General features: G+C 36.8%; 1 protein-coding gene and 1 pseudogene across 2 annotated transcripts; one reads left to right on the forward strand and one right to left on the reverse strand.

Annotated features, from left to right (window-relative positions):
- The first annotated feature begins 1,006 nt into the window (after nt 1–1,006).
- On the forward strand, nt 1,007–22,719 carry olfm1a (olfactomedin 1a). Of its 2 annotated transcripts, none has more exons than XM_067438054.1 (6): nt 1,007–1,575; nt 6,210–6,359; nt 6,491–6,646; nt 10,042–10,261; nt 16,722–16,828; nt 20,976–22,719. In XM_067438054.1, exons 1-6 carry the CDS (start codon nt 1,510–1,512, stop codon nt 21,648–21,650), a joined length of 1,374 nt encoding a protein of 457 aa, XP_067294155.1. In that variant the 5' UTR covers nt 1,007–1,509; the 3' UTR covers nt 21,651–22,719. The 2 variants fall into 2 exon arrangements, with proteins under 2 accessions (XP_067294155.1, XP_067294154.1); XM_067438053.1 differs by lacking the exon at nt 1,007–1,575 and adding an exon at nt 3,799–4,190.
- LOC137072210 (5S ribosomal RNA) lies at nt 8,977–9,093 on the reverse strand (annotated as a pseudogene).
- Nucleotides 22,720–26,156: the final 3,437 nt, after the last annotated feature.

Here is a 26,156-nt window from a genome sequence, read left to right on the forward strand (position 1 = left end):
CGATCCCCGGTTCCACCTGACCAAGTGTCGAAGTGTCCATGAGCAAGACACCTAACCCCAACTGCTCCCAACAAGCTGGATGGTGCCTTACATGGCAGACACCGCCGTGGGTGTATGAATGAGAGAGTGAATGGGTGAATGTGAGGCAAGATGTAAAGCACTTTGGATGGGCATATATAGGGTCTGTTAAAAGCGCTATATAAATGCAGTCCATTTACCATTTCTTCCCATGCTTTGCCTCTTTGGGCTCTTCTATCATTTCATTCCTCTTATTCTGTGAATATCTTAGTCTACTTTTGTCCTTTTGTACTAAATGTGTTGTTCCTTATTCAGATTTGATCTCTGACATAATGGTTGCTTTTCTGCCTGGATCCCATTGAACAATTACAAGTTCTAACGCACATGAAGGCCTTTTACAGTTCAGAAGCATTACCGTATTACTATTACTGTCCACCACGGGGCTCCTTGGCATCAAAAAGGACCCCTGAATTACATATCTGCATATGTAGCTAAATGTAAAAGTTCAAACATAGACTGTTTGCACATTCTGTTTGTTGCAGTACTGCAGCAGCTGGTGTTAATTCGACCTTTAATTCAAGGAGTTTACTCTAGACTGTTGTGCTTCTTAAGGCCACCGTGGTGATGACATTTAGCCTCTTGCTCTTTTGGGCGAGTCAATTACTGACAGTAAATGGAGAAACCTTAACGATGGCATTTAAGGTCTTTTCTATTGATTAAAAGAGAGTGTTGAAACTTTAATAACCTGAATTTGTTTGCAGGTTAGTTTGGTAGACTATAGCCTAAATAAAAAAAAAGTAATTTAGCGATATGCTGTGGTGCTTTTTATGGGCTACATATGAAATATTTACTGTATGATTATTCCTACATTTTGTATGTTTATTATTATTTGTGATACCCAATGAGGAAGCAGTCTCCATGGCAACACCCTTTTTACTATGCTTTATTAAGCCCAAGGCACCTCTGCTGTGAACTACACAGTTTCACACGCGCGCGAGAGCTCATGTCCAACAGCGATAGAGAGCGCGCGCTCTCCACTTCAGCAGCTCTTCTCGCGCTGCTCGCTCCGCTCGTGTCCCTCTGTACGTTTTTTTGAATTTCCCACTCCAGTCCTTGTCACATCCGGTTCAGCACCACTGCTTGGCCCCGCTTCTCAAATTTCCTGCCCACACCTACCCTCTCGTATTAACCAAGCCAAGTTTGTCTAGTGATGAAGTAATATTTTCGCCGCTTTCGTGCACATCCCTACATTCGCGATCGGATCGGTGGTCCGGGAAGAGAGAGGACGAGAAGGCGTCGAGAAGCTGAGATGAGATAAATATGCAAACAGACGGATCTGTAAACCATTCCAATCTTATTTTCCTATTATTTTGGCGCTGAATTACAAACAAACAAAAATAGCCTATACGCAATTTCAAGAGGAGCATCTAATAGAGAGCCGGACAGCTCTGCATGTGATTTCTTCGGATCAGGTGGCATCGGCAGCAGAAGATGCAGCCTGCAAGCAAGCTCCTGAGTCTCACCCTCCTTGTACTGATGGGCACTGAACTCACCCAAGTAGGTTTATAAACGCCATTTTCAGCGCATCTCGAGCTAATTAGACATATCTCAAAATAAGCCGGTTTCTTCCATTATCATAAGTCAAGATTAATCTATTTTGGCAGCAGAGAACGGGATGGACTGATATGATTAAACCTCATTTAGAAGAAAATCACAGCGGGGTTTCTCCTATCTAGAGCCTTTGTGCCACATGGCTAGAGGGGCTATTTTATAGTAACTTTTATGAAGGTTATTGTGCGTGATAATGAATGTGTTTTCATGGTAATTGTCGACAGTTTTGGTATTTAAAGATAAATGCATCTTGGAAGCAGCGAAGTGCTATTTGTGCGTGAGAGTGATCATCAGTATCATTGTATCATTTGTATGATTATTCCTAGTCGAGATAAAACACTCCGGGGCTTGTGCAGTGTATTCTCATTATCCACACTCTGTGATTGTCTCTGACACTCTACAATCTCGCTTTGAAGACAGAAATAGCAAGTAAATTGCTTTCTCCACACTTCACATTGATGCGTTCTCGTCAGTAACTAGTTTTTTCTTACGCCTTTGACATAGGAAATCACTGGGTCAATCCAATTGAAAAGGCTATAGGCTACTGAGCAGGAGCCTTATGTACAGAAAATTAATTTAGCAAATGTAATTCATTTAGCATAATTTCTATAATCTCCATGGGCTGATCTGCACAAGAAACTAAATGCAAGTTTTGCTTATCTTCATTGGTTTTTGTCTTTTATGGGCATTTTTTTAATTTCACATTAATACAAGCTTGCTAGTTCTTGAATTGTGATTTATGATTCATTTAACACATTCAGTCGTCTGAAACTAAGTGTCATGATTTGTAATCTGTGCTAAATTATGAATCCCTGAAGAAGAAAAACCTCCTGTTTAATTTGATAAACATGCAGGTTTATACAAAATTAGAAAAAAAAACATATTTTTCTAATTATTATATTAACCATTGAGTTAGAAACAGTTCATACTACAGCAGGTATTACCCCTTTGTGGAAATGCAGCTGTCTTTCTGAAAATTCAGCTGTCTTTGTGAAAATGCAGGCGTTGCAAGCCAAAATTAAATAGAAAAGGGACTGAAAATTATGATATAGAGGACAGGGATGTTCTTATAATAAATGTCTATGAGTGCTACTCACCAGTTCATTAGGAAAGTGTCTATGGTGTATGTGTTGTATAAACCAAAGATGTTTGATTAAAAGATATATATATATATATATATATATATATATATATATATATATATATATATATATATATATATATATATATATATATATATATATATCTGTATGCTGGGCAAAGGATGGGAGGCAGGGGGTCTGAGTGATATTTGTCCAAGAATGTAAAAAAAAAATGAAAATGAGAAGGGAACCTGTACTGCCCTCTTTTGGTCAAATAATATCATGACATGCTGAGAGGCAATTGGTCAGCTATCCTATTAAAATTCCCCTTTTCAGAAGTAACTCATAAATAACACTCATAAAGCACTGTTTGTTATAGTTTATAGTTTTAATCTAACATCTGCTGATATTTAGAGTTTAATGAAATGCTCAGAGAGCATTAACAAGCATAGTTACTTTATTCTAGCACATACATAATATATGAAGGCCTACTGTGCTCGGTATACCGTAGGTAGTCGCGGTACCAGGTAACTACTACAACGGGGAACGGCAATATTATACACCGCGCGCGAATTGGAGTCGGTTTGTAGTGGAACCAATAGGTAATTTCATCTTTCGCAGACCAAATTTTATGTGGAACCTTTTACACCACAATATGTGCATGTCTGTAGCCGACATTTATAACAAAGTTATATATCAAATATACTGGATAACGTGTTGCCGTAGCACATGTTATGTAAAATGTTTAACCCGTAATTAGGTGCATACCAAGATGTTATTTGAATACACTTTTTAAATATGTAGTTAATGGCTTAAAACATCGCTCTCTGCATCAAAGGGAGGTGCATAACCATACGGTAAGGATGCGTAAGAGAGTGTAGGCTACTATTTTGTCTATTACATGTTTTAAGTAGGCTATTGTTGCCAGTGTGGGTATTGTGAAACTAAGGTAAAACTTTGTAGGTGTTCGGTGGTTTAGTTCATGCGTCAAGCGCCAGGAGGAGGATTGTGATATTTATGAATATTTCACCAGTAGGCTAGCGGGTGGGCGGGGGCACGGACGGGATGAGATGAGATGAGATGGTCTGCTGAACTGCCGTCATTATTCGCGCGAAGAGAGAAGACAGAACAGCACTGTTCTCATACACCGATAGAGCTTGCGTAATTATAAAGTTCAGTATAGGATAGGTGCGCGTAAAAATGTCCGAGATGAATCCATTCACACTGGGTGCTTTACAGAAGCACACCTCTGTCAGCAGCGCAGGTTACCAGCACACTTCTCTACTGGAATGTGTATAATGAAGGTTACTGGGAAAAAGAAAAGCAGAGATGTCGGTGCCTTTGCTGAAAATTGGAGTAGTGCTCAGCACGATGGCGATGATCACCAACTGGATGTCGCAAACGTTGCCCTCTCTAGTAGGTCTGAATAACACCAAATTAAGCGTGGCGCCTCCGGGTGTGCCGGACCGAAGCACTGGCGTGAGTTGCCTTGTTCTCTTTGTTCATGTTGTTTTTTTTTTTTAGAAGAAATGAGCTGCGATTTGAATTATTTATACTTTACAAATGATGGTTATACTATTTAAATAATGCATGTTGTAAAATGGAAAAATCATGTAATTTATACAGTAGGCTACTCTAAAAAAAGATCTATTCCGACTCAAAAAAAAAAAAAAAAAACGTTTTTACGTTGTAGGCTACCATGAAAGTATCATGTTTTATTCATAGTGCTAGTATTCTTTAAAATACATTGGAGTAACATATAAATACCATAATATTCGAAAACTGTATTTATTTCACACTATAAATTGATGTGCTAAAGTGTAGAGTACCAGTTTGCATATATATATATATATATATATATATATATATATATATATATATATATATATATATATATATATATATATATATATATATATATATATATATGGAATCATATATTTGGAATTTAATCTGGTCACATGCCTCAGTTATTCTATGGGATTGTGGCACACAATGACAATAAAAAACACTATAAATACATTTTTGACACACAATTAACTTTTGCACAAGAAAGCAAAAAGACATTATCATTAGTTCAGTTTTTTTTCTATAAAAAATTAGACATATTTTATCAGAAGGTGTTTATGTGACAACACTATGGAGGTGGTGAACCAGCTGGCTAGAGTTGACCTGACAGTGTGTTGTTCATTTTAATTGATATCCAATGTTATGCATCTCTTCAATGGACCAAAACCTTTGTCTCCGCAGGTTTAAATGCTGCAGTCAGGTAAAATGTGTCTCAGCGGGGGGATTATTGACTTTGAGTGTGTTTGTTGGGTAATTGTTATGAGTCACCTATATAAATACTGTTTTGAAATCTATACTATACTATACTGTTTGTGAGCAAGACAAAGAAACTATCGTCATCTTTACTATCTAAATATATGCCTTCCCTTTTTTCATGTTTTAGTAAACTCTGTCCTCACACAATAAAAAAAACATTAGATTGTATTTTAATCTGAATTCAGCAATACAGCAGCAACAGATTTACAAAGACGTTCCTTAGATTTAATAAAAAACGATTTCTGTCCGCACTGGTTTTGAATATGGATTATTCATTAGATTACTCAGGATTAGGGCAAGACATACGGAAACGCTCACTATTCCAGATGGCTCTTTTATGTAAAGCCACTGGGTCATAAAATCCCCTTCGAGACGAGACCATTTCACATCAAAGCACCAAATATGAAAATTCTTCGAAATGTATTTTGTCAGTGTATATTGACCACTGATACACTGCTCTGCTCTTGATGGACAGAGAGAGAGAGAGAGAGAGAGAGAGAGAGAGAGAGAGAGAGAGAGAGAGAGAGAGAGAGAGAGAGAGAGAGAGAGAGAGAGAGAGAGAGAGAGAGAGAGTGAGAGAGAGAGAGAGAGAGAGAGAGAGAGAGAGAGAGAGAGAGAGAGAGAGAGAGAGAGAGAGAGAGAGAGAGAGAGAGAGAGAGAGAGAGAAAACAGAATAAATACAACAAGTTTGCTGGCCTAACTTAGTCATGCCACAAATTATCATATATACTATTTTGTTATGCTTTACACTTTATGAACCCTTTTTGCTGGAAAATGATGGAAAACTCATGCTTCCAAGATGAACACAAGTCATCCTTACAATTACAAAACCTTCATCTATGTCAGCAACTTAAATAACACTATCTTGGTGAGACATTTACTCCAACAGAATTCACAAAACACCATTCCATAAACCACAGACAACCAAGCATTTAAGTGTGTGGTGCATAGAAAACACTTGACCAATATTATTGTGATGTAAATGTTTAAAAACCGGCATGACAGTTTCCATCAACTGGCCAGAAACTCTTTCAGACTGACCCTTGTGTCCGGGCAATTAACTTTCCCAAAGACTGCAGTGGGAGAAAGGATAAAATTGTTACAAAGCTGCTGCTACTGCACATCACAATCAGTCACTGACCTTTTTTCCTCTTTGTTTCGCCCCTTGCCCAGGTGCTGCCTGCTAACCCCGAGGAGTCGTGGCAGGTGTACAGCTCAGCACAAGACAGTGAGGGCAGGTGTGTGTGCACTGTTGTGGCTCCTCAGCAGACCATGTGTTCAAGGGACGCCAGGACCAAACAACTGAGACAGCTTCTGGAAAAAGTAACCTTTGAAAATAATCCACACAAAGCTCTACCAGCAGAATAAATAGCTCTCTGAATGACTTTCATAGATCCGTCCAGCAGGGTTGTCACCTTATTACTCATCTCTTATGTGCTCTTTCTCTCTTTCAGGTCCAGAATATGACTCAGTCCATCCAGAATCTTGACCAGAGGACCCAGAAAGACCTGCAGTATGTGCAAAGAATGGAGGTGCAGTTGAAAGGCCTGGAATCTAAGTTCAAACAGGTGGAGGAAAGCCACAAGCAGAATATCGCAAAGCAATACAAGGTGCGTACAAATATATGAACATATCCTCATTTCCCTCACTGTGGTTATTCCATTTGTAAATGTCTTTTTTAATCCATATACAATATTTCTCATTTACAAAATGTTAACTCACTTATTTAAATCAGCTCACAACACTGGCCTTTAACATTGCATTAACTAATCTGTCTTTGAGAAAACGAGCATATATATTTTCTGTATCCAAGCCACATGAGCTCAGAAGATTTGTTATGAGTGATTTTCTTCTTTTGAGTGGACAACACAGGCATTTTCCCCGCGAGAAGCGAATTACAAAATATGATTCATTTCCCATCTTAGGTATTGTTTGCTGCCTGATATCAATTGCATCTGCATGCTAATGAGCCCGTTGCTATTTTTCGAAATGGAGGCGTAGTGATTTTGTTGCGCATTGCAATTTGTAGAGTGTATCGAGCTCCCAAAGTGGCATAGATTTTATAGATCTGTCAGGCACAATCTTTTAGCTCCTTCGGCATCAGTTGGCTGATCAAAGTCTTTTAAACAAAATAGTGCATTGAACATTTTGTTCTTGTCAAACTGAATATCATTGTCAGGAATGTGCCATTTACAAATCGGGGCCTGATTTCACAATCAGGCAGGTCAGTGTTGGCGGCACCTCTTGTTCATTTACCAAGTAAGAAAACTACTCAAAACATTTTATGGCTTGACCTTTAAACATTTATTACATGAAGGCATCAAATATTTGGATGCAATCATTGGAAAAGGTCATCTTATACACCATCATGATCTTTATACTAGACTAGAGCCTATAGTGCTGTTCGTTCTCAGAAGTCTAGGTATACACAGAGCATATACAAACATGGCATTTCAGTCGAAGTAGGAAAACATAAAGAATGAATTTTGATAAATGTAAACATCCTCTCAAAAGTTTGGGGTCAGTACGTTTATTTATTTCTTTCGTAATTAAGTGATTTTTATTGTATTTTTACAGTAAATACATTTATAACTTTACAAAACATTTTATATTTTAAATAAATACTGTTTTTGGAACTTTCTATTCATCAAAGAATCATTAAAAAGTATTAGTTTTTGCCACAAAATTAATAATTTTCCACAGTAAAACAGCACATTAGAATGATTTCTGAATGATCATGTGACACTGAAGACTGGAGTAATGATGCTGAAAATACAGATTTGACATCACATTTTAAAAAAATGTAGATATAATAGCACTTAATTATTGATTAATCACATCCAAAATAAAAGTTTGTGTTTACATAATATATGTGTGTTTACTGTATAATTATTTTTATATAAATTAGGGATGCTCATTTCGGTTCATTTTCCCGACGGACAACCGCCACTCATTATCCGAATGTTACCTGTTAACTGATAATTTATATTGAATTAGCATTAAATAAAGATACAATTGAGAGTGTCTGTGACCCGTTAAAAATACACTTTTTTTCGCGGGTTTATTTTACCGTGTCAACACCAGAACCTGGACTGACACATTATAAAAATTTTGCGCAACTGCACCGTTTCTGACGACAAAGAAAAACACAATAAAATAATAATAAATAAAAAGCATAAAATAAATAGGCCTACACTAAATATTTTTCTCTTAATTCCACTCCGCCATAAGCCGGTGTGTGGCGAGCGTTCTGGCGCAATATGGCTGCCGTCGCATCATACAGGGGGATGCTGCTCATTGGTGGTGGTTGAGGAGATTCCCCCTTCTATGTAACGCGCTTTGAGTGCCTAGAAAAGCGCTATATAATGTAATGAATTATTATTATTATTATTAATTACCAAATTAAGATGACAAAAGTGAGTTTGAAGTTTTGAAGAACCGGAATAGTTAATGAGTGTGTATTTATACATAATAATTATTATAATAATAATAATAATTCATTACATTTATATAGCGCTTTTCTAGGCACTCAAAGCGCTTTACATTGAAGGGGGGAATCTCCTCAACCACCACCGATGTGCAGCATCCACTTGGATGATGCGACGGCAGCCATATTGCGCCAGAACGCTCACCACACACCAGCTGATTGGTGGAGAGGAGACAGAGTGATTAAGCCAATCAGGATAGGGGGATGATTAGGAGGCCATGATGGACAGAGGCCAGTGGGTAAATTTGGCCAGGATGCTGGGGTTACACCCCTACTCTTTATCGAAGAACATCCTGGGATTTTTAACGACCACAGAGAGTCAGAACCTCGGTTTAACGTCTCATCCGAACGACGGTGCCCTTTGACAGTACAGTGTCCCCATCACTATACTGGGGTGTTAGGACCCACACAGACCACAGGGTGAGCGCCCCCTGCTGGCCTCACTAACACCTCTACCAGCAGCTACCTGGTTTTCCCAGTTGGTCTCCCATCCAGGTACTGACCAGGCTCGGCCCTGCTTAGCTTCAGTGGGAAACCAGTCTTGGGCTACAGGGTGATATGGCTGCTGGTATTATATGAATAATTATTATTCATTATATGAATAATTATTGAATCATTATAATATTTCACAATGTAACAATGTATTGCTGTATTTTTTTGTCATTTTTTGTTGAGCTGCCTTTTTTGTTGAGCAAAAGAGGATTCTTTCAAAAATATTTGAAAAATCTTACTGACTCTAAACTTTTTGAACGGTAGTGTGTATATAGTACTTGCTAGTAATATTATGTTGTTTTTTATCTATCCTCATTTATGTGTATAAACTTGGGCATAAACCATCATGATTATTTACACATCATGCATCTGTGTTAGTTCATCCCATCAAATTGTTTTCTTACGTAAAATGCGTTGCATAATTTCTGTACATACAGCTGTATCTGTGAAAATGTGTGTATTAGAAAGGCTAGCGAGTTAGCTATTCAACCCAATTTCATTTTCTTGCTTGCAGGGCTAACTTTATGAATTAAATCAAAGCTGCAGAGACTGAAGAACAAGTTCAATCCCATTGTAATCCTCAGCTGGTCAACTGATCGCATCATTCAGTTTATTTTAAATACGAAGCACCTTTGAATTCTGTTTGCGCTCTTTTTGTGCATGCCACTATTGCAGCCTTCCTTGAGTAGACTTTCTTATGTCATGACATCTCCGTGTCTTTCCTAATTAAGATTTGTTTATGCACATTTGGACATTTTGAAACAAGAGAAACTATTGTTGTATGTGAAGCATGTAACCTTTCCACACCTTGCATTTTAAACACTGGAAAATAAAGAGAGTTTTTTCAAATTTTTACTGGTGTGCTGAGAACTTGTTTTATGCCGTGTTGAACTCTACATCTGTTTGCTAGGCACACTCAGAAATCGTGATAGCGTAGGCAGAGAGGGCAAATGCAGGGCAAGACAGGTGTTTGGACGCAATCGTTGCACGCATGCCTACTGAACCAAGCCTATTTTAACCTTTCAGGCCATAAAAGCGAAAATGGAGGAACTTAGGCCAATGATACCAGTGTTGGAGGAATACAAGGCCGATGCAAAATTGGTAATGCAGTTTAAAGAGGAGGTCAAGAATCTGACATCAGTGCTAAGTGAACTGCAGGAGGAGATCGGGGCCTTTGACTACGAGGAGCTTCACAACAGGGTGTCTAATCTTGAGGAGAGGCTTCGTGCATGCATGCAAAAATTAGGTAGGATGAGTTTGAGCACAAACACAAACAACCTTTATATTTCATTTCATAATATGATATTCGTTGTGTACAAGAAGGCCAATTTGATGTTATAACACACACACTTTAGCATGCAAGAACATGAGATTCTCTACTTCACATTTATTTGAAACAATGTCAACAGCTCAGAAAAAGCAGCTAGAAAAACATTTATTGGTGTTGCTTTTACAGTTATATTAGAAAAGAGCATAAACAAAGGCACACTTGACATTCTCAGCACATTTGAAATATAGATAATACAGTGTAGTCTCAATATTTTTTTGTAAATGCAAATTCGAGTGTACTTCACATCAGATACAATGGTCTCGACTCAGTGAATGATGATTGAGCAAAGCACAAAACACTAATTTTTGTAATTGAGGAAAGCACAAAACACTGAGGCTTTCCTGTAGCTCAACCAGTAGAATGTGGTGCTACCAACACCAAGGTCATGGGTTCGATTCCCAGGGAAAGCAAGAACTGACAATAATGTCAAAATGTGTACCTTGAATGCAATGTAAGTCGCTTTGGATAAAAGCGTCTGCCAAATGCATAAATGTAAATGTAAATTTACTGTGCTGCTCGGAGGCATTAGCATGCTAAATTTAAACAACACAACATATGCGCCGGTCTTCCTTTATCCCTGTCATTTTCCCTGTTTGAAATGCTGGATCTCAGGATAGCTAATCTGATACAAGATAGTAGCAGCAGATTCAGATGTTGCCTTGTTCTAAAATGAGGAATGGGTCTCATATGGATGTTAGACACAGACGTGACTAATGAGAAGCTGCTGTGCTGTTCTCTCCTCTAACAAATGCCTTTGGGTCCACCTGAGCCATGGCATGAATTCATAGCGACTTTACAGGTAAATTAAATAACATTATCAAAATCAGTATGACAGGACACAGTCTTTGACACGATTTATAGACAAATCCTCAGCTGAATGAACGTCAAATGATTTTATCCAAAAGCAAAATGTACGTTTTCGCTGAAATCTTCATAACTATTCATACATTGGAATATAGGTCAGAAGCTCTGAGTAACAATAGAGAATTGCTCTTCTTTTTGGAGCATTTATTTTAGAGTCAGACGAATAACAGATTTAGTACTCATGCATAATGCAAATACAGCCTTACTTTGATTGATTAAAGGGGGACAGCATGCTGGGTTTGGTGCTTAACAATAAATACCACACAAAAAAGAGCTGCACTCTTACGTTTTCCACTGAGCCAAAAGCTACATGCAGTGATAAAGAGAGCCATCTAAATATGATCATGGGATTCTATTGAAAGATTACTGTTCCCAGTACAGTAATCTCCTGGATGCATGAATTTCTAATGCTGCATTACGCAAGGGAGTTAAATCACTGGATGAGAAAAAAACCCACTGATCATTTGTTCACCATTACACTATAAATGAGGTGGACTTCATTGCAGTTAAAGGGATAGTTCACCCAAAAATGAAAATTCTGTCACCACTCACCCTCATGTTGTTCCAAACCTGTTTGAATCTCTTCCGTACACAAAAGAAGATTGAAGATTTGAAGAATGTCTGTAAGCAAACAAGTTGATGAGCCTTAAAAGCCCGAAAAACATTTTATATAACATATTGTTATATTATTGAAATAAGTCTTTTATGCACACAAAATGTATTTATTTAATCAATCCCACAAGAAAAAATACTATAGTATATTATAGTAAAATTACTCTAGTAAATACTATAGTGTTTTTAAACCACACTGAAAAAAATGCATTGGATTTGCATTATTTAATTGTGTACATCAGTCCCACATGAATCAATTGCGTTAGACAAACATAATTTGTTCATATATCTTCAACATCATGGAATGCATACATTTTAAGTGACTCAATTAAATAGTTTCAAAGAGAATTTTTCATGATGCAGACATTCAATTTAATATATAAATTCATCCACTTCAATATCAGATAATTTAATGATACACAACTGAATTAAAATACTGCACTAGGTAGTTGACAGACTTTTAGCTAGTAATAGCACACATTAGCATCTAAGCATTAATAGCTCCTTCAACAAAGCCTTTATGAAATTAGTTGTATTAGTCCACAGCCTAAGCAAACGCTCCACTCTTCTCCACAATGGTAGCCAACAATAATTGAAATTGTTCTAATTATTCCAACATGATTGAATATTAAACTCCATTAAACACAATCACTTGATCACTCCTCCTTTCTCATTTTGCTCAAACATACATTAAAAAAACACTTTTACATATAAAATAACAACATTTACTCTCTTTTGATTTAGCCATATGCAAATCATGCTGGGAACTAACAAGCCCCGCCCAGTTTCAGTTAATGCAACACAAATCATTCATGTAACACGAAGCAAACAGAATAAGTTTGAATTCAATTTGACTTATATTTAAGTGGCTTGAAAACAATCAGATTAAGTTTGGACAAAATGTATAGCTATTTTACAGTAAATTACTACAGTAAAGATACTACAGTAAATTTTAGTATATTATATGTACTACACTTTTTTTAATTTATCGTAATATATTTACTATAGTATGGTTCAAAACACTTTATTATTTACTAGAGTAATTTTACTATAATATATAGTATTTTTGCATGTGGGATAGTATGGTAAAAATAGATATATTGTAAAATATTTCGATTTTAAATAACTTTTCTGTTTTAATATATTCCTTCCTTTTTGTGGATGGAAACTGGATGGATCTGTGGTACATTATTTTCAGGTTTTTTTTGATGAAAAGAAAGTTCAAAAGAACAGAATTTATTTGGACAAAAAATGTAAAAGTATTTACTGTACATTTTGATTAATCTAACGCATCCTTGCTAAATAAAAATATGAATTTTCTTCAAAAATATTAGTTTTGAACGCTATAATGTATAATATGTTATATCTACATACATACATGTAAAATTGTATCTACAATTTTGATTGAAAAAAGTCAACAACCATTTCCAATGTAATTTATTAATGTTGTGCCATGAACAATCCATTCAGTTGGTTGCTTGGATAAAAATCACCAAGTCAAAGCAAAGAGTTATTAATACATTAAGAATAGTAATAGTTTTCTGTTAAGCTTCTCTAACTGATTATGTATCCAACAGCATTCCTTTATGCATAGCATAGTATATTTAGCAGAAGAAAATTTGGGATGTGTTGGCAACATTTAATGGCATGGCATTATGTAAATATGTGGGGAAATTACATAAACATGTTATCCATGCAGAGCAGTAGTTGCACATTAGCGATGTAGGGCTGTGAACTCAGTGTTGCTTGCTGTATATTTCAACATAATTGCATCAACAGTCAGGATCATGAGCACTATAGATCCTAACCTTCAATCCACAGTATAGTCAGTTGTAGCACTTCTCTATAATCCTAGATTAAGTACTTTGCTATGTATTTCCTAAATACACTAATATAAATTCAACTAACATTTGGCCATTGGGTCTGGTGTAAAGACTGACCACCTGTGCTGAGACAGTTAGTCAGGCTGGTACTTACTTAATATTCAGATATTCAGTGTAATAGAATATCTTTGAGGTTTCGTTTGAAACAGTACATCTGGAACAGAGAAATGGGTGAAATAAATCACAACTCATTCAATCCCAAAGGGATTATGGAATTGCACAGGTCAATATTAGCAGATTATGAGTAATCATATAGAGGTCAGTCTGTTCAGTAACTGACTTTGCAGTGAATTTAATGTAAAATCAAATTCACTGATAAATAAAAATGTAAGTAATTTTATTACTTATATAAAATGTATAAAAATATAAGTAATATATTATAAAATGTATAAAAATGTAAGTAATTTTATGCCAAAACTTATATTTATATTTACTTTTTATTTATATTTACTTTATATTTATATTTAGCTTTTATATATATATATATATATATATATATATATATATATATATATATATATATATATATATGTGTGTGTGTGTGTGTGTGTGTGTGTGTGTGCGTGCGTGTGTGCGTGTGTGCGTGCGTGCGTGTGTGTGTGTATGTGTGTGTGTGTGTGTGTGTGTGTGTGTATATATATATAATAGAGCAGTGATTTGTAGTTTTGAGCGAAGAGCACAATATAAAATAAAAGACAGATAGCTGATAGCCAAGATGTAGTTGGTCATGATTGCAAAATAAACCCAGATGTAAAGCAGAAGGATTTTATATCATCCTAAGAGGGTTTATTTTGCGACAACGACTGGCGGACTCATCAAATAAATATATACATGATCATAAAATATTGAGTTTTTTTTTTTTTATGTGAGAAGAACGAGAGCACAGAGGGAAACGAGAGACTTGAAACTATAGCATGGAGATTGGTTACCGATACACAACTGTCAGGTATACAGTTTAGTATCATTATATTTCAGTGACTGACCAATCAGAATCAAGTATTATGGAGAGCCATGTAATGACACCAGATAGCCAGGTCAGTGAAATTGAAAACAGTTCTTTCAGCAGAAGGGTTTGGGGAAGGGAACTGGAGGGTTTATATAAAGCATCAAAATGATCACATTTCAGTGCCAAGAACAGACTATTGGAAAAATATCATGGGATACATAGGAGTGTCTATAAATGTACATTTCGTTTAAAAGCAGTTGCTATTCCACCTTGAAATGCCAAAACCACACAGCCAGAAAGAGAAAGAGAAAGTGAGAGAAAAGGAAACAGCGTCAGTTCTCCGAAAGACATAAAGTGACAGAAAAAGAGGTCCAGAAAGAAGTATAAATGAGGGAAGAGCACGTTTGCTTGTGTATGAAGACTCTTACAACACTGCAGACGTCTACACAAGTTATGCTCCAATGCGTCTGTCTGACACTGTGTCAAAACAGAGAGTATGAGAGGTTCACTGATGCCTGCAAACTTCTGCCTGAGTGCCTAACACACACCAGAATATGACAGGAACTCCAACGCCTCCCCCATCCACCACAAGCCCATTTATCAGGGTAGAACATTGAAGTTTAACAGCATTTCACTCTCTCATAAGAAAGCAAAGGAGCAACATGTTAAAGGAAATAGAAGGGTTCTAGAAGAAAATTCTGTCATTTTCTAAGAGATGTTAGACTGGAGATTCATGTCGCTCTGCAATAAAAGAAAATCTTGACAAAGGCTGTCAAGCTCCAAAAAATGACAAAAAAATACAAAATATGCACATATTCAAATGTGGAACATCATGTTATGAGACACATGAGAACCAATAACGTTTGGTGTCACTGACGTCCAACCTGATGTGATACATCTTGACGCACAATAGAATATCATCAGTGAATAACTTACATGTTCCCATGACGGTGATAGGAGCTAGCCTGGTTATAAGCAGAGCATTCCCAGTAGTGACTGAGTTATGGTCTGGCAAAGCTTCATAGACAAATCATTTCCAAAGGGGCGTCCCCAACAGACGTTGCTCAAATGCCTCTGGGCACAATTGGATAGACCTAAAACCAATCAGAGCGATAAAGGAGACGAGCGACGGAGAAACATCTGAGACTCTGACAGAAATTTTCGGACAGAATTTGTGATTTCGAGGAAGATTTTGCAATGGCTTCTGACGACGTTTGCCGTTGTTGTAAAATAAATATGATAATAGCAGGTGTCCACTGTCACTCCATCAACATTTTTGCAAAATTTGGAAAACCTAATAGCATCAGACCGACTGAAACTTCTCAGATTGACGGTCGAACAGAAAACATCAAGGTCTGATCGCATTTGCTCCAGTTGTGATGCATTTGTATTGCGATTAGAACGCGATTTGCAATATTTTGAAAATAAAATAATATAGATAAGTCTTTGGAAAATTGTGTCTCACAAACTGTATTCAAATTCAGTCATTTCAGATGTGTGATTTTTACATGACTACCAGATCTAGTGTGAGGAAATAAGCACAGAAAGGCCAGATCCAGAGCTGCTGTGGTGTTAACACATGAACACACCCCCCATCCTCCTCTTCAAAGTAGCCGGTGTAATCCACATCTGGTAGCTGAGTTTTGTTCTTTGCTCTGGTTTTAACGAAAAGGAGGAGTTTAAATCGCTTAAAATGGACGCGTCGTTGTGGTGTAAAGCCCGCCCCAACGTTTCTGATTGGTGCCGTGATTTTGACGGATTAGAAATAGGTTTGAATGGGCTCTTTGCCAGACTACTTGCAGAGCAAATCTAAATTTGCCGGAAGTTTTCTGGGTTTTCCCAGTCTAGATATGAGCAAGTTATAGTACAACATTTTTTTCCCGCTTTTTAATATTATCGTTGGTCAACATTCACTTTCATTGCATGGAAACAGCAGCATACATTCTTTTCCAAATATTTCCCTTTTGTGTTCTGCTGAAGAAAAAATGTCATACTGGTTTGAAACTATATGAGGGTGAGTAAATGATGAAAATAATGAAAATAAATTGTTATTTTTTACTGTTATTACCAGCTTGTGGGAAGCTGACAGGAATAAGTGATGCTATAACCATAAAGACTTCTGGATCAAGATATGGATCGTGGATGACGGATCCACTTGCCCCTGACGGTGATACGAGGGTGAGTTTATCAAATCGTTACTGTCTTTGTTTTTTTGTAAGAGAAAAATAGCTTTAATCACTTCACACCAATCATTTTAATCACAACTTGTTTTAGTTCTTTTTTTTTTTTCTTGGCTAAAATGTATTTGACTCCGTCTTATCAGCTCTCTTTTTATCCCTGCAGTGTATTTTCTTGCAAACATGCCAAGAGTGTGGTTTATTAAATTACCAGCACACATTAAGATGCAAATGATAGGTGTAAATCTTGCAAGATTTCATTAGTGTGGCAGCGAAGTCATTCCCAGTAAGAGCTGAAAGATGTCTGGTAATTTCTGTCAGTATTTCCCACACACAAATGTTCATATATTGCTGTTGGTTTCATATCTTTGTTTTCACACATACTTTAGTATTCGGTGCTAAAAGCCAAAAGCTTGTAATACTATTTTATTTCCCTCCCTGTACAAGCTTTCTGTCTTTCTCCAATTTCTTGAACTAATCTAACACATCCATCTTGGTTAGATGTCAGTAGCAAGTAAGTTGCTTGACAACAAATCCATGATCCTATCATATATTAATGCAACAACTTCAAAAAGAATGGCTGAAGGTGAAGCTGTGGCGTTTTTAGCCCCTTTGAGATGGATCGATCCAGTAGAAAAGCCCAAGCCCAGAAACAGAAAGGCATCTGGCCTGCAGATCTGTCTGAGCCTTAAATGATTGATGAAGGGTCAGAGAGTCGCCCTTGCTTGAAGCCTCTGATAGCGTTAGTGTACAGCTTCCATATATTTCAGGGTCAGACTGTTTTAAAATGTTCTTGTTTTAAGGATTGGGTAGGTTCACTGCAGGGATATGCTGATATAGGAAAGTAAAAAAAAAATGGCTACATCTGTCCCAACGACTCAGGTTACATGCTGACTTTGTCTGTGAAGGGACCGATGACATAAAAGTGTCCACAAAATCACACATGCTAAGTGAATGTCATGTGGTGTAAACATCTAGTAAAAAGTAAAAACATATTTTTCACATTTAATCATTGTTTTAAAATAAATATACTTTAAAGGGTTAATTCACCAAAAAAGGAAATTGATGACATTAATGTCGTTCCACACCCGTAAGACCTCCGTTCATCTTCAGGACACAGTTTAAGATATTTTATATTTAGTCCGAGAGCTTTTCTGTTCCTTCAATGAAAGTGTATGCACACTATACTGTCCATGTCCAGAAAAGTAATAAAAACATCATCAAAATAGTCCAAAGCAGCGAAAATATATTTTGGTCCAAAAATAACAACTACGACATTATTCAGCATTGTCTTCTCTTCCAGGTTTGTTTTCAATCCTCAAATAAAGATTTGAACGGTTATGAATCAACATATTGATTCATGATTTGGATCACCAATGTCACGTGATTTCAACAGTTTGGCAGTTTGACATTGGCGATCCGAATCATGAATCAATACCGTTCAAATGTTTTTTTTGCGTATTGAAAACAATCCCGAAAGTGAAGACGATGTTGAATAAAGTCGTAGTTTTTGTTAGTTTTGGACCAAAATGTATTTTCGATACTTCAAGAGATTCTAACTAACTAACTGATGTCACATATGGACTACTTTGATGATTTTTTTATTAACTTTATGGGCAAGGAACAGAAAAGCTCTCGGACTAAATATAAAATATCTTAAACTGTGTTCCGAAGATGAATGGAGGTCTTACGGGTGTGGAACGAAATTAATGTCCTTAATGACATCAATTTTATTTTTGGGTGAACTAACCCTTTAAGGAAAAGCTTTTTAAAACAAACATAAATTATATTAATTAATAATTGATAAATTATTAATAATTCATATGTATTAATGAATATCTTTATTTTTAGGGAGTCGCACAGCATGACATTTACAAATTAACTCACTTTGACTTGTCACAAAAAGGTCCAGTTATCTGATAATTTAAGTTGCTTATTGATCTTGACACTATCATGAGGTTATGCAAGGGTCGTCTCTAGAGGCGGACAGTAGTGGAGTATTTTTTTTACTTTCTACTCAAGTACATTTTTAAGCATATACTTTATTGTATATTGAGTGTTTTTCTTTAGAAATTTTTTACTTCACTGCATTCCAAAGCATAATATACCATAATGTCATACTTTTTACTGCACTACATTTCATAAATAAAAGTTGTTGTTTTCTTATCTGTAATACTTAATGAATGAATTAATTAATACTTAATTACACTAAAAATGTAGCACTATCTTACTTTTTCTCAAGTAAAACTTTGAATACTTTTACTTGAGAAAAGTATACAGCCCTACATTTTAATGTAATTAAGTATTAAATGATATTCAATATGAATCCCAGTGCAGTTAAAAGTACAATATTATGTTTTGGAATGTTGTGAAGTAAAAGTTTCCCCTAAGAAGAACACTGATAAAGTATATACTTTTAAATTACTTGAAAAATAAAAATAGTTGCGTACTGTCCAACTCTGTTCCTCTCTATGATATCATTTCCTTTTTTGTTTCATTTCGTCGAATATTTTTTGTCGCTCCATATGACTTGTTGACAGAAGTTCTCAAATATTAAAGGGGGCATAACGCCAATTTAAAGTATAGATTCTTTCCAAAAAAATAGCCAAACTTGTGAAGGCGTGCATGCAGTGGGCGGAGCTAAAGAATCTCAAGCACATACAAGCCAATGATACACAGGGCAACTTTTTGAGCAATGTTGTCAGGCAATGTTGCTGAAAGATGTTGCTAGGACACTTTCCTACTGAGAATGGGCAACAAATCTCTATCTGGATATCCAAAGAGAATTGTGTTGCCCATTCCCAATGGGAAAAAGCCCACAGCAACATTGCCCAGCAACATTGCTCAAAAAGTTGTCCTGTGTATCATCAGCTACACACTCCCTGGAGAACTTTCAATTTACTATACGTTCATGTTGTTGACATTATATGCACTTATGCAGCAATTTCCAGCAAAACAAAGATTTGATGCAGTTTCACTCACCGCTTACGGTTTTAACTAATGACCGGGACAAAACAAACACACTTGCATCCACTGTTTACTTAAAGCTGGGTTATTTGGGAAGCTGAAGAAGAAACACCAGAAACACACTTCTTTAGTGACATATTTGGTTTTGTAGTCTAAAAACAGAATGGCAGCGCTGCCAACGGCTCCTGTAACCTAAACAAAGCTCATTGTTGACACTCTTGCTCTCGCTCTGGTTGGTGTGTGCACAAGCATATCTGGGAGAAGTGCACAAGGAATTCCACCCTATATGACATCATACATACTCCGGGAAAAAACTTTCCAAAACTTGTTTGAATCCTTAAAGGGTTAGTTCACCCAAAAATGTAATTTATGTCATTAATGCCTCACTCTAATGTCATTCCACAGCCGTAAGACCTCCGTTCATCTTCAGAACACAGTTTAAGATATTTTATATTTAGTCCGACAGCGTATCTAAGTGTATGCACACTTTACTGTCCAAGTCCAGAAAGGGAATAAAAACATCATCAAAGTAGTCCATATGTGACATCAGTTAGTTAGTTACAACAGTTATGAATCAGCGTATTGATTCATGATTCGGATCGCGTGTCAAACTGCCAAACTTCTGAAAACACGTGACATTGGTGATCCGAAACATGAATCAATACGCTGATTCATGACTGTTTTAATCTTTATTTGAGGTTTGAAAACACACCGAAGAGAAGACAATGCTGAATAAAGTCGTAGATTTTGCTATTTTTGCACCAAAATGTATTTTCGATGCTTCAATAGGTTCTAACTAACTAACTGATGTCACATATGGACTACTTTGATGATGTTTTTATTACCTTTCTGAACATCTGCATACATTCAATGGAGGAACAGAAAAGCTCTCTGACTAAATATAAAATATCTTAAACTGTGTTCCGAAGATGAATGGAGGTCTAGGGTGACATCATTTTCATTTTTTGGTGAACTAACCCTTTAAGGACTGTATTTAACTCTTGTTTTGGCCATGTTCAGCATGAGACTCCAAGTCTTTAACAGTGTAAACAAGTCAGAATGCATGAAATAGCATTTCCCCCCCAGAAATTAAAAACATGCTCACTATATACATTTGTAATGCATTATTTGAATGAATTAATAGGTAGGACACTGATGCTCATTCATTTTTCCACCACCAGGTGTGGTACATGGACGGTTACCACAACAATCGATTTGTCCGGGAATACAAGTCCATGACCGACTTCATGTATTCGGACAACTTCACCTCGCATCGACTTCCTCACCCCTGGTCAGGCACAGGACAGGTGGTCTACAACGGGTCCATCTACTTCAATAAGTTCCAAAGCAACACCATCATCAAATTCGACTTCAAGACAGCCACCATCAGCAAATCCGGTCAGCTGGATTACGCCGGCTACAACAACCGTTACCACTATTCCTGGGGCGGTCACTCCGACATTGACCTAATGGTGGACGAAGGTGGGCTTTGGGCGGTGTATGCCACCAATCAAAATGCAGGAAACATTATCATCAGCAAGCTCAACCCATCAACCCTGCAGGTCATCAAAAGCTACACCACCAACCACCCAAAGAGGAGCGCAGGCGAGGCTTTCATGATCTGCGGGACGCTTTACGTCACCAATGGATACTCGGGAGGGACAAAGGTCTACTATGCTTTCCATACCAACTCCTCTACTTATGAGTATATCGATATCCCCTTACAGAACAAGTATTCCCATATCTCCATGCTGGATTATAACCCTAGGGACAGAGCTCTTTATGCATGGAACAATGGACACCAGGTGCTGTATAACGTCACCTTGTTCCACGTCATTCGCTCTGAGGAACTCTAAGGTGACGTTCTCCATCCATCTGAGCTATACAGTAGCACTGAAGGAATTTATTACTGAAAATTAGAGTAATGCCTGATGATTGTTCAATAAAAGAAGACGTATCAAAAGTAATAGTTAATGGCAACATAATGAAAAGCTGCCAAAAGTCTTTTTTTCTTCTTTTTTAAGCTTTCCTTAGATGATTGTGTTTAAATTTTCACTGTTAAAAAAAGATTTAGAAAAAGATTGTATTAATTCTTATTAGTATTTGTATCTTATTGTCCGTTTAAAATATTGAAACATGGTTAGGCAAAATTATGTACAATAATAAGCTTTTTTCTTGTTTTAAGCATAAATTTAGCAAATTGCGGTTAGATTTATACTAAAAACAATAATAATATATAAATATATGTATTTAATATACAGTATATATACTGTATATATACTTGTACAGCTTACGAACATAATTCAATTACATAGTAGGGGGCAAAGAAGCGTAAGAAAGATGTCATTAAGTTACCCAGTTATGTCTTTGTATTAAGAGCAATGAAAACGACATCAACTAAAGAGCCGAAGGCACTGACTGTTGGAGGCAATCTGTTAAAGAACTGCATTGTGTCATTGTGACTATGTAGGTTCTGATCTTCACAAACATTTGCATGAGCATTTTCAAGCACTTCAATTCACATGATTGTAGTTTTTTTTGTGTTTTTCTTTTTAGTAATATGAACCATTCGCGTGAAAAGCAGATTAGATTAGCGATGGGTTCGCTATTCTTCCTGTCATGTTTAATTTTTGCTGTATCTTTTGTGTTGGGATTTTTTGTTTTTAATGTGTTCATAAAGTGACTCTTAAATAGTAGGATGGATTGTAAGAAAAATAAGCCAAATAAGTCCACAAAAAAGGTGTCAAAGACAGTGTGAGGAAAAAAAATGTATTTACAAGGTATTATTCTTTGATTGTATTTCAAGACAGATTCATGTGTCAGCTATATTAGTTAGAAGTAGATGGCGTCATCTATAACTGTTATGCTTGCGTGTGTGTTGTATTTGCAATGTGATTCATATCAATAAAGCCAGTCTTTATTTTACACTTCTTGCCTGAAGCAAATGAAATCATGAGCCAGATATTTGTAGATCAAATTACAGTCTCCAAAATAAAGATCTATAAGTAAAGAAAACAATATCCTCTTTGTCTGCGGAGAAAAAATATTTCAGCGGATAATGACCTGACTCCAGCTTCCTTCTATAGCCTTCTAGCTGAGGGAAATGTCAAATGGGACTGAGTAGTATAAAGAAAAAATAAGACCAGTCTAAAGGTGGATATCATTACCAGCCTATATTCTTTCTCCATGGCAACGGGGGCAGAAAGTGATGACCTCATCTGTTTGACTGCAGTGAAAGAGCTGATCCGGAAGCAGTGGGATACACACTAAAGACAGAGCAACTCATTAGCCCTCAGCTCTTCTCTAAAGGCAGTGTCAAATTAAATTGTCTGGTCTGTCTGCGCTCAGCAAATGCATTTAATTAAAGCTACAGTGACACTGGCAAACTGCTATTCAGGGAAGACATCAAGCACTAAAGGTGCTTCGATTTAATGCATTTCTTTTTTTCTTTTATCTCAAGGTAGCCATCAGATCAGCTAATCTAATTCCCCTCAACTCATCAGTGCCATGGAGCCACCACAGTCATAACTGAGCATCTATTTTACGTTCTCATTCTGATGAAAGACTCATCTTCCTCTTTATAATTTAAGCAATGTACAACTTTATTTCACACACACTGTTTCCAGACACAAAGGACATTTACAGAGTTCACCCGAAAATTTAAATTCTCACCCTTTTACTGGCAGTGTTGTTTTTTCCAGCATTATTTTAGATTCCATTTTGTCTCATTTGATTTTTTTTTCAGAAAGTTATACAGCGGTGGCCAAAAATATTAAAACACTTGACAGAACAGAAAATATTGACCTTTTTTGCCTCTAAATCATGCTTTCATTTCATAATTGTCATGACACATGAAGATGGTTTACCATTAAAGGGTTAGTTCACCCAAAAATGAAATTGATGTCATTAATGACTCACCCTAATGTTGTTCCTCACCCGTAAGACCTTCGTTCATCTTCAGAACACAGTTTAAGATATTTTATATTTAGTATCCAACTGTATGCACACTATACTGTCCATGTAAATAAAAACATCATAAAAGTAGTCCATATGTGACATCAGTTGGTTAGTTAGAATCTCTTGAAGCATCAAAAATACATTTAAGTCCAACAATAACAAAAACTACGACTTTATTCAGCATTGTCTTCTCTTCTGGATTTGTTTTCAAACCTCAAATAAAGATTATGAACGGTTATGAATCAGCATACTGATTCATGATTCAGATCGCGTGTCAAACTGCCAAACTGCTGAAATCTTGTGCCATTGGCGATCCGAATCATGAAGCAATTCGCTGATTCATGACCGTTTGAATCTTTATTTGAGGTTTGAAAACAAATCCAGAAGAGAAGACAATGCTGAATTAAGTCGTGGTTTTTGTTATTGTTGGACCTAAATGTATTTTCGATGCTTCAAGAGATTCTAACTAACCAACTGATGTCACATATGGACTACTTTGATGAAGTTTTTATTCACATGGACAGTATAGTGTGCATACAGTTAAATACTAAATATAAAATATCTTAAACTGTGTTCTGAAGATGAACGAAGGTCTTACGGGTGAGGAACAACATTAGGGTGAGTCATTAATGACATCAATTTCATTTTTGGGTGAACTAACCCTTTAAAAATCAGATGAAGCAAGTTATACTTTTTTTGTACACTTATAACTTCAATATTTGGTATGTCCACTAGGGGTGTCAAAATTAATGTTTTCTTCGATGCATTGCGATGCAGACGGAATTATTCGGTATCGGTTCAGTAATAGACCATAACCGATTATAATGTTACTGACATCATGTATGTTATTTGTCACATACATGCACTTAGCTTTCAATGGAAGAGAGTGGCGAGATGCGAGTGTGAGTAATTAAAAATGCTCTGCTTTAAAAGCCGACATCTGGACACATCTAGGCTTTTATGAACAACCCGGTAAGCACGACCTGGAGAATCCACACTCTGTGTGTAAATCAAAGCTGATTCATCAAAACTATTTCATTTGCACATGGGCACATAAATTAGCCTGACGTGGTCATACTCAATTCTAGTCAGAATATGAGTCTGAAACTGCTCCATTGGGCTGTGATTATGGGGCGTGTTTGAACCGAACCAGGAAAGACCTCAATTGGATAGACCTACAACCAATCAGAGCAACGAAGCAACATCAACAGAGCTCAACTGCACTGTGTTGCCAAGTCAGCGTTTTTTTCCCACGCAGGTTGTTTTCTATGTCCGCGGGTTGAAGCGACTATTGTGTGATATATAGACCCATGAGTGCGAATTTTAGCAGGCAACCTTGACAAAATAACACACATTTTACCCGCCAGACCCCATATTTTTTCGGAGAACCCCCCGAGAAACTATTGTTTTGGGCTAGTAGTTGGCGGGTTTTGAGGCAAAAACTTGGCAACCCTGACTGGACGGACGCTGAAATAAATGATCTTTGCCAGTGTTGTAAAAAAAATACAAGAACTTAATGATACACAGAGTACTTACCCAACATGGTCATCATTTCTGAGAGAAATTGTGAAGGTGAATGCAAGTATAAACAAGCTCTCCGTTTAAGATTTGAACAAATATAATCCAAGCCCCTTTGATGACGTGCATGATTACGTTCCTGTTTATCATCTGTCCATCATCGTCTAAAGCCCGGCCTGATGATTTTATTGGTCCGAACAGTTTCTGTTCGGGGATAATCACTCCTCCATTGAGCGAGGCCAGACCGAACTGCCCGACCTAAAAATGTTGTGGGCGGGGCTAAGTTCGGCAGGAATCCAGGCTACACATAAATGTGTCTCCCCAAAACGGATATAAATCCGATATTCAATTCCCGCAATACAGATTTAATAAAGGTCACGTCAAAACAACAGATATGAGCTACATTTTATTGATCAGCAGTTGATTTCACAATCAAAGACCGCAATATGAGCAACCATGGACACAGCACTGGTAAGATCATTCAGTTTCTTTACTTTTGTGATTGTGTGTTGAGCACCTACGACTTTAGTTTCAGTTTCATTTACATTAGTTTTTGCGTTGGTTTGATGAAGAGGTAACTGATAAGTCTGTGGCAATTTGTGTTATATCTGGCTATACAACCCGATCACACATAAATGCGTATAAATAGTACGAGTGTGCAATGTCGTGGAATGTATACGCCAAAACTCATTTTGGCGTGCATATGATACGCTGTTTTTCGCGTGCATATGATACGCACTTTATGGCGTATATATGACACGCGCTTGGGTAGGTTTAGGGTGGTGGGGCGTATATATGACACACGCTTGGGTAGGTTTAGGGTGGTGGGGTGGGGGGTTCGTATGTATAATACGCCATAAAATGCGTATCATATGCACACGAAAAAC

This window comes from Pseudorasbora parva, chromosome 3, assembly GCF_024679245.1.
Source record: "Pseudorasbora parva isolate DD20220531a chromosome 3, ASM2467924v1, whole genome shotgun sequence".
Taxonomy (NCBI): Eukaryota; Metazoa; Chordata; class Actinopteri; order Cypriniformes; family Gobionidae; genus Pseudorasbora; species Pseudorasbora parva.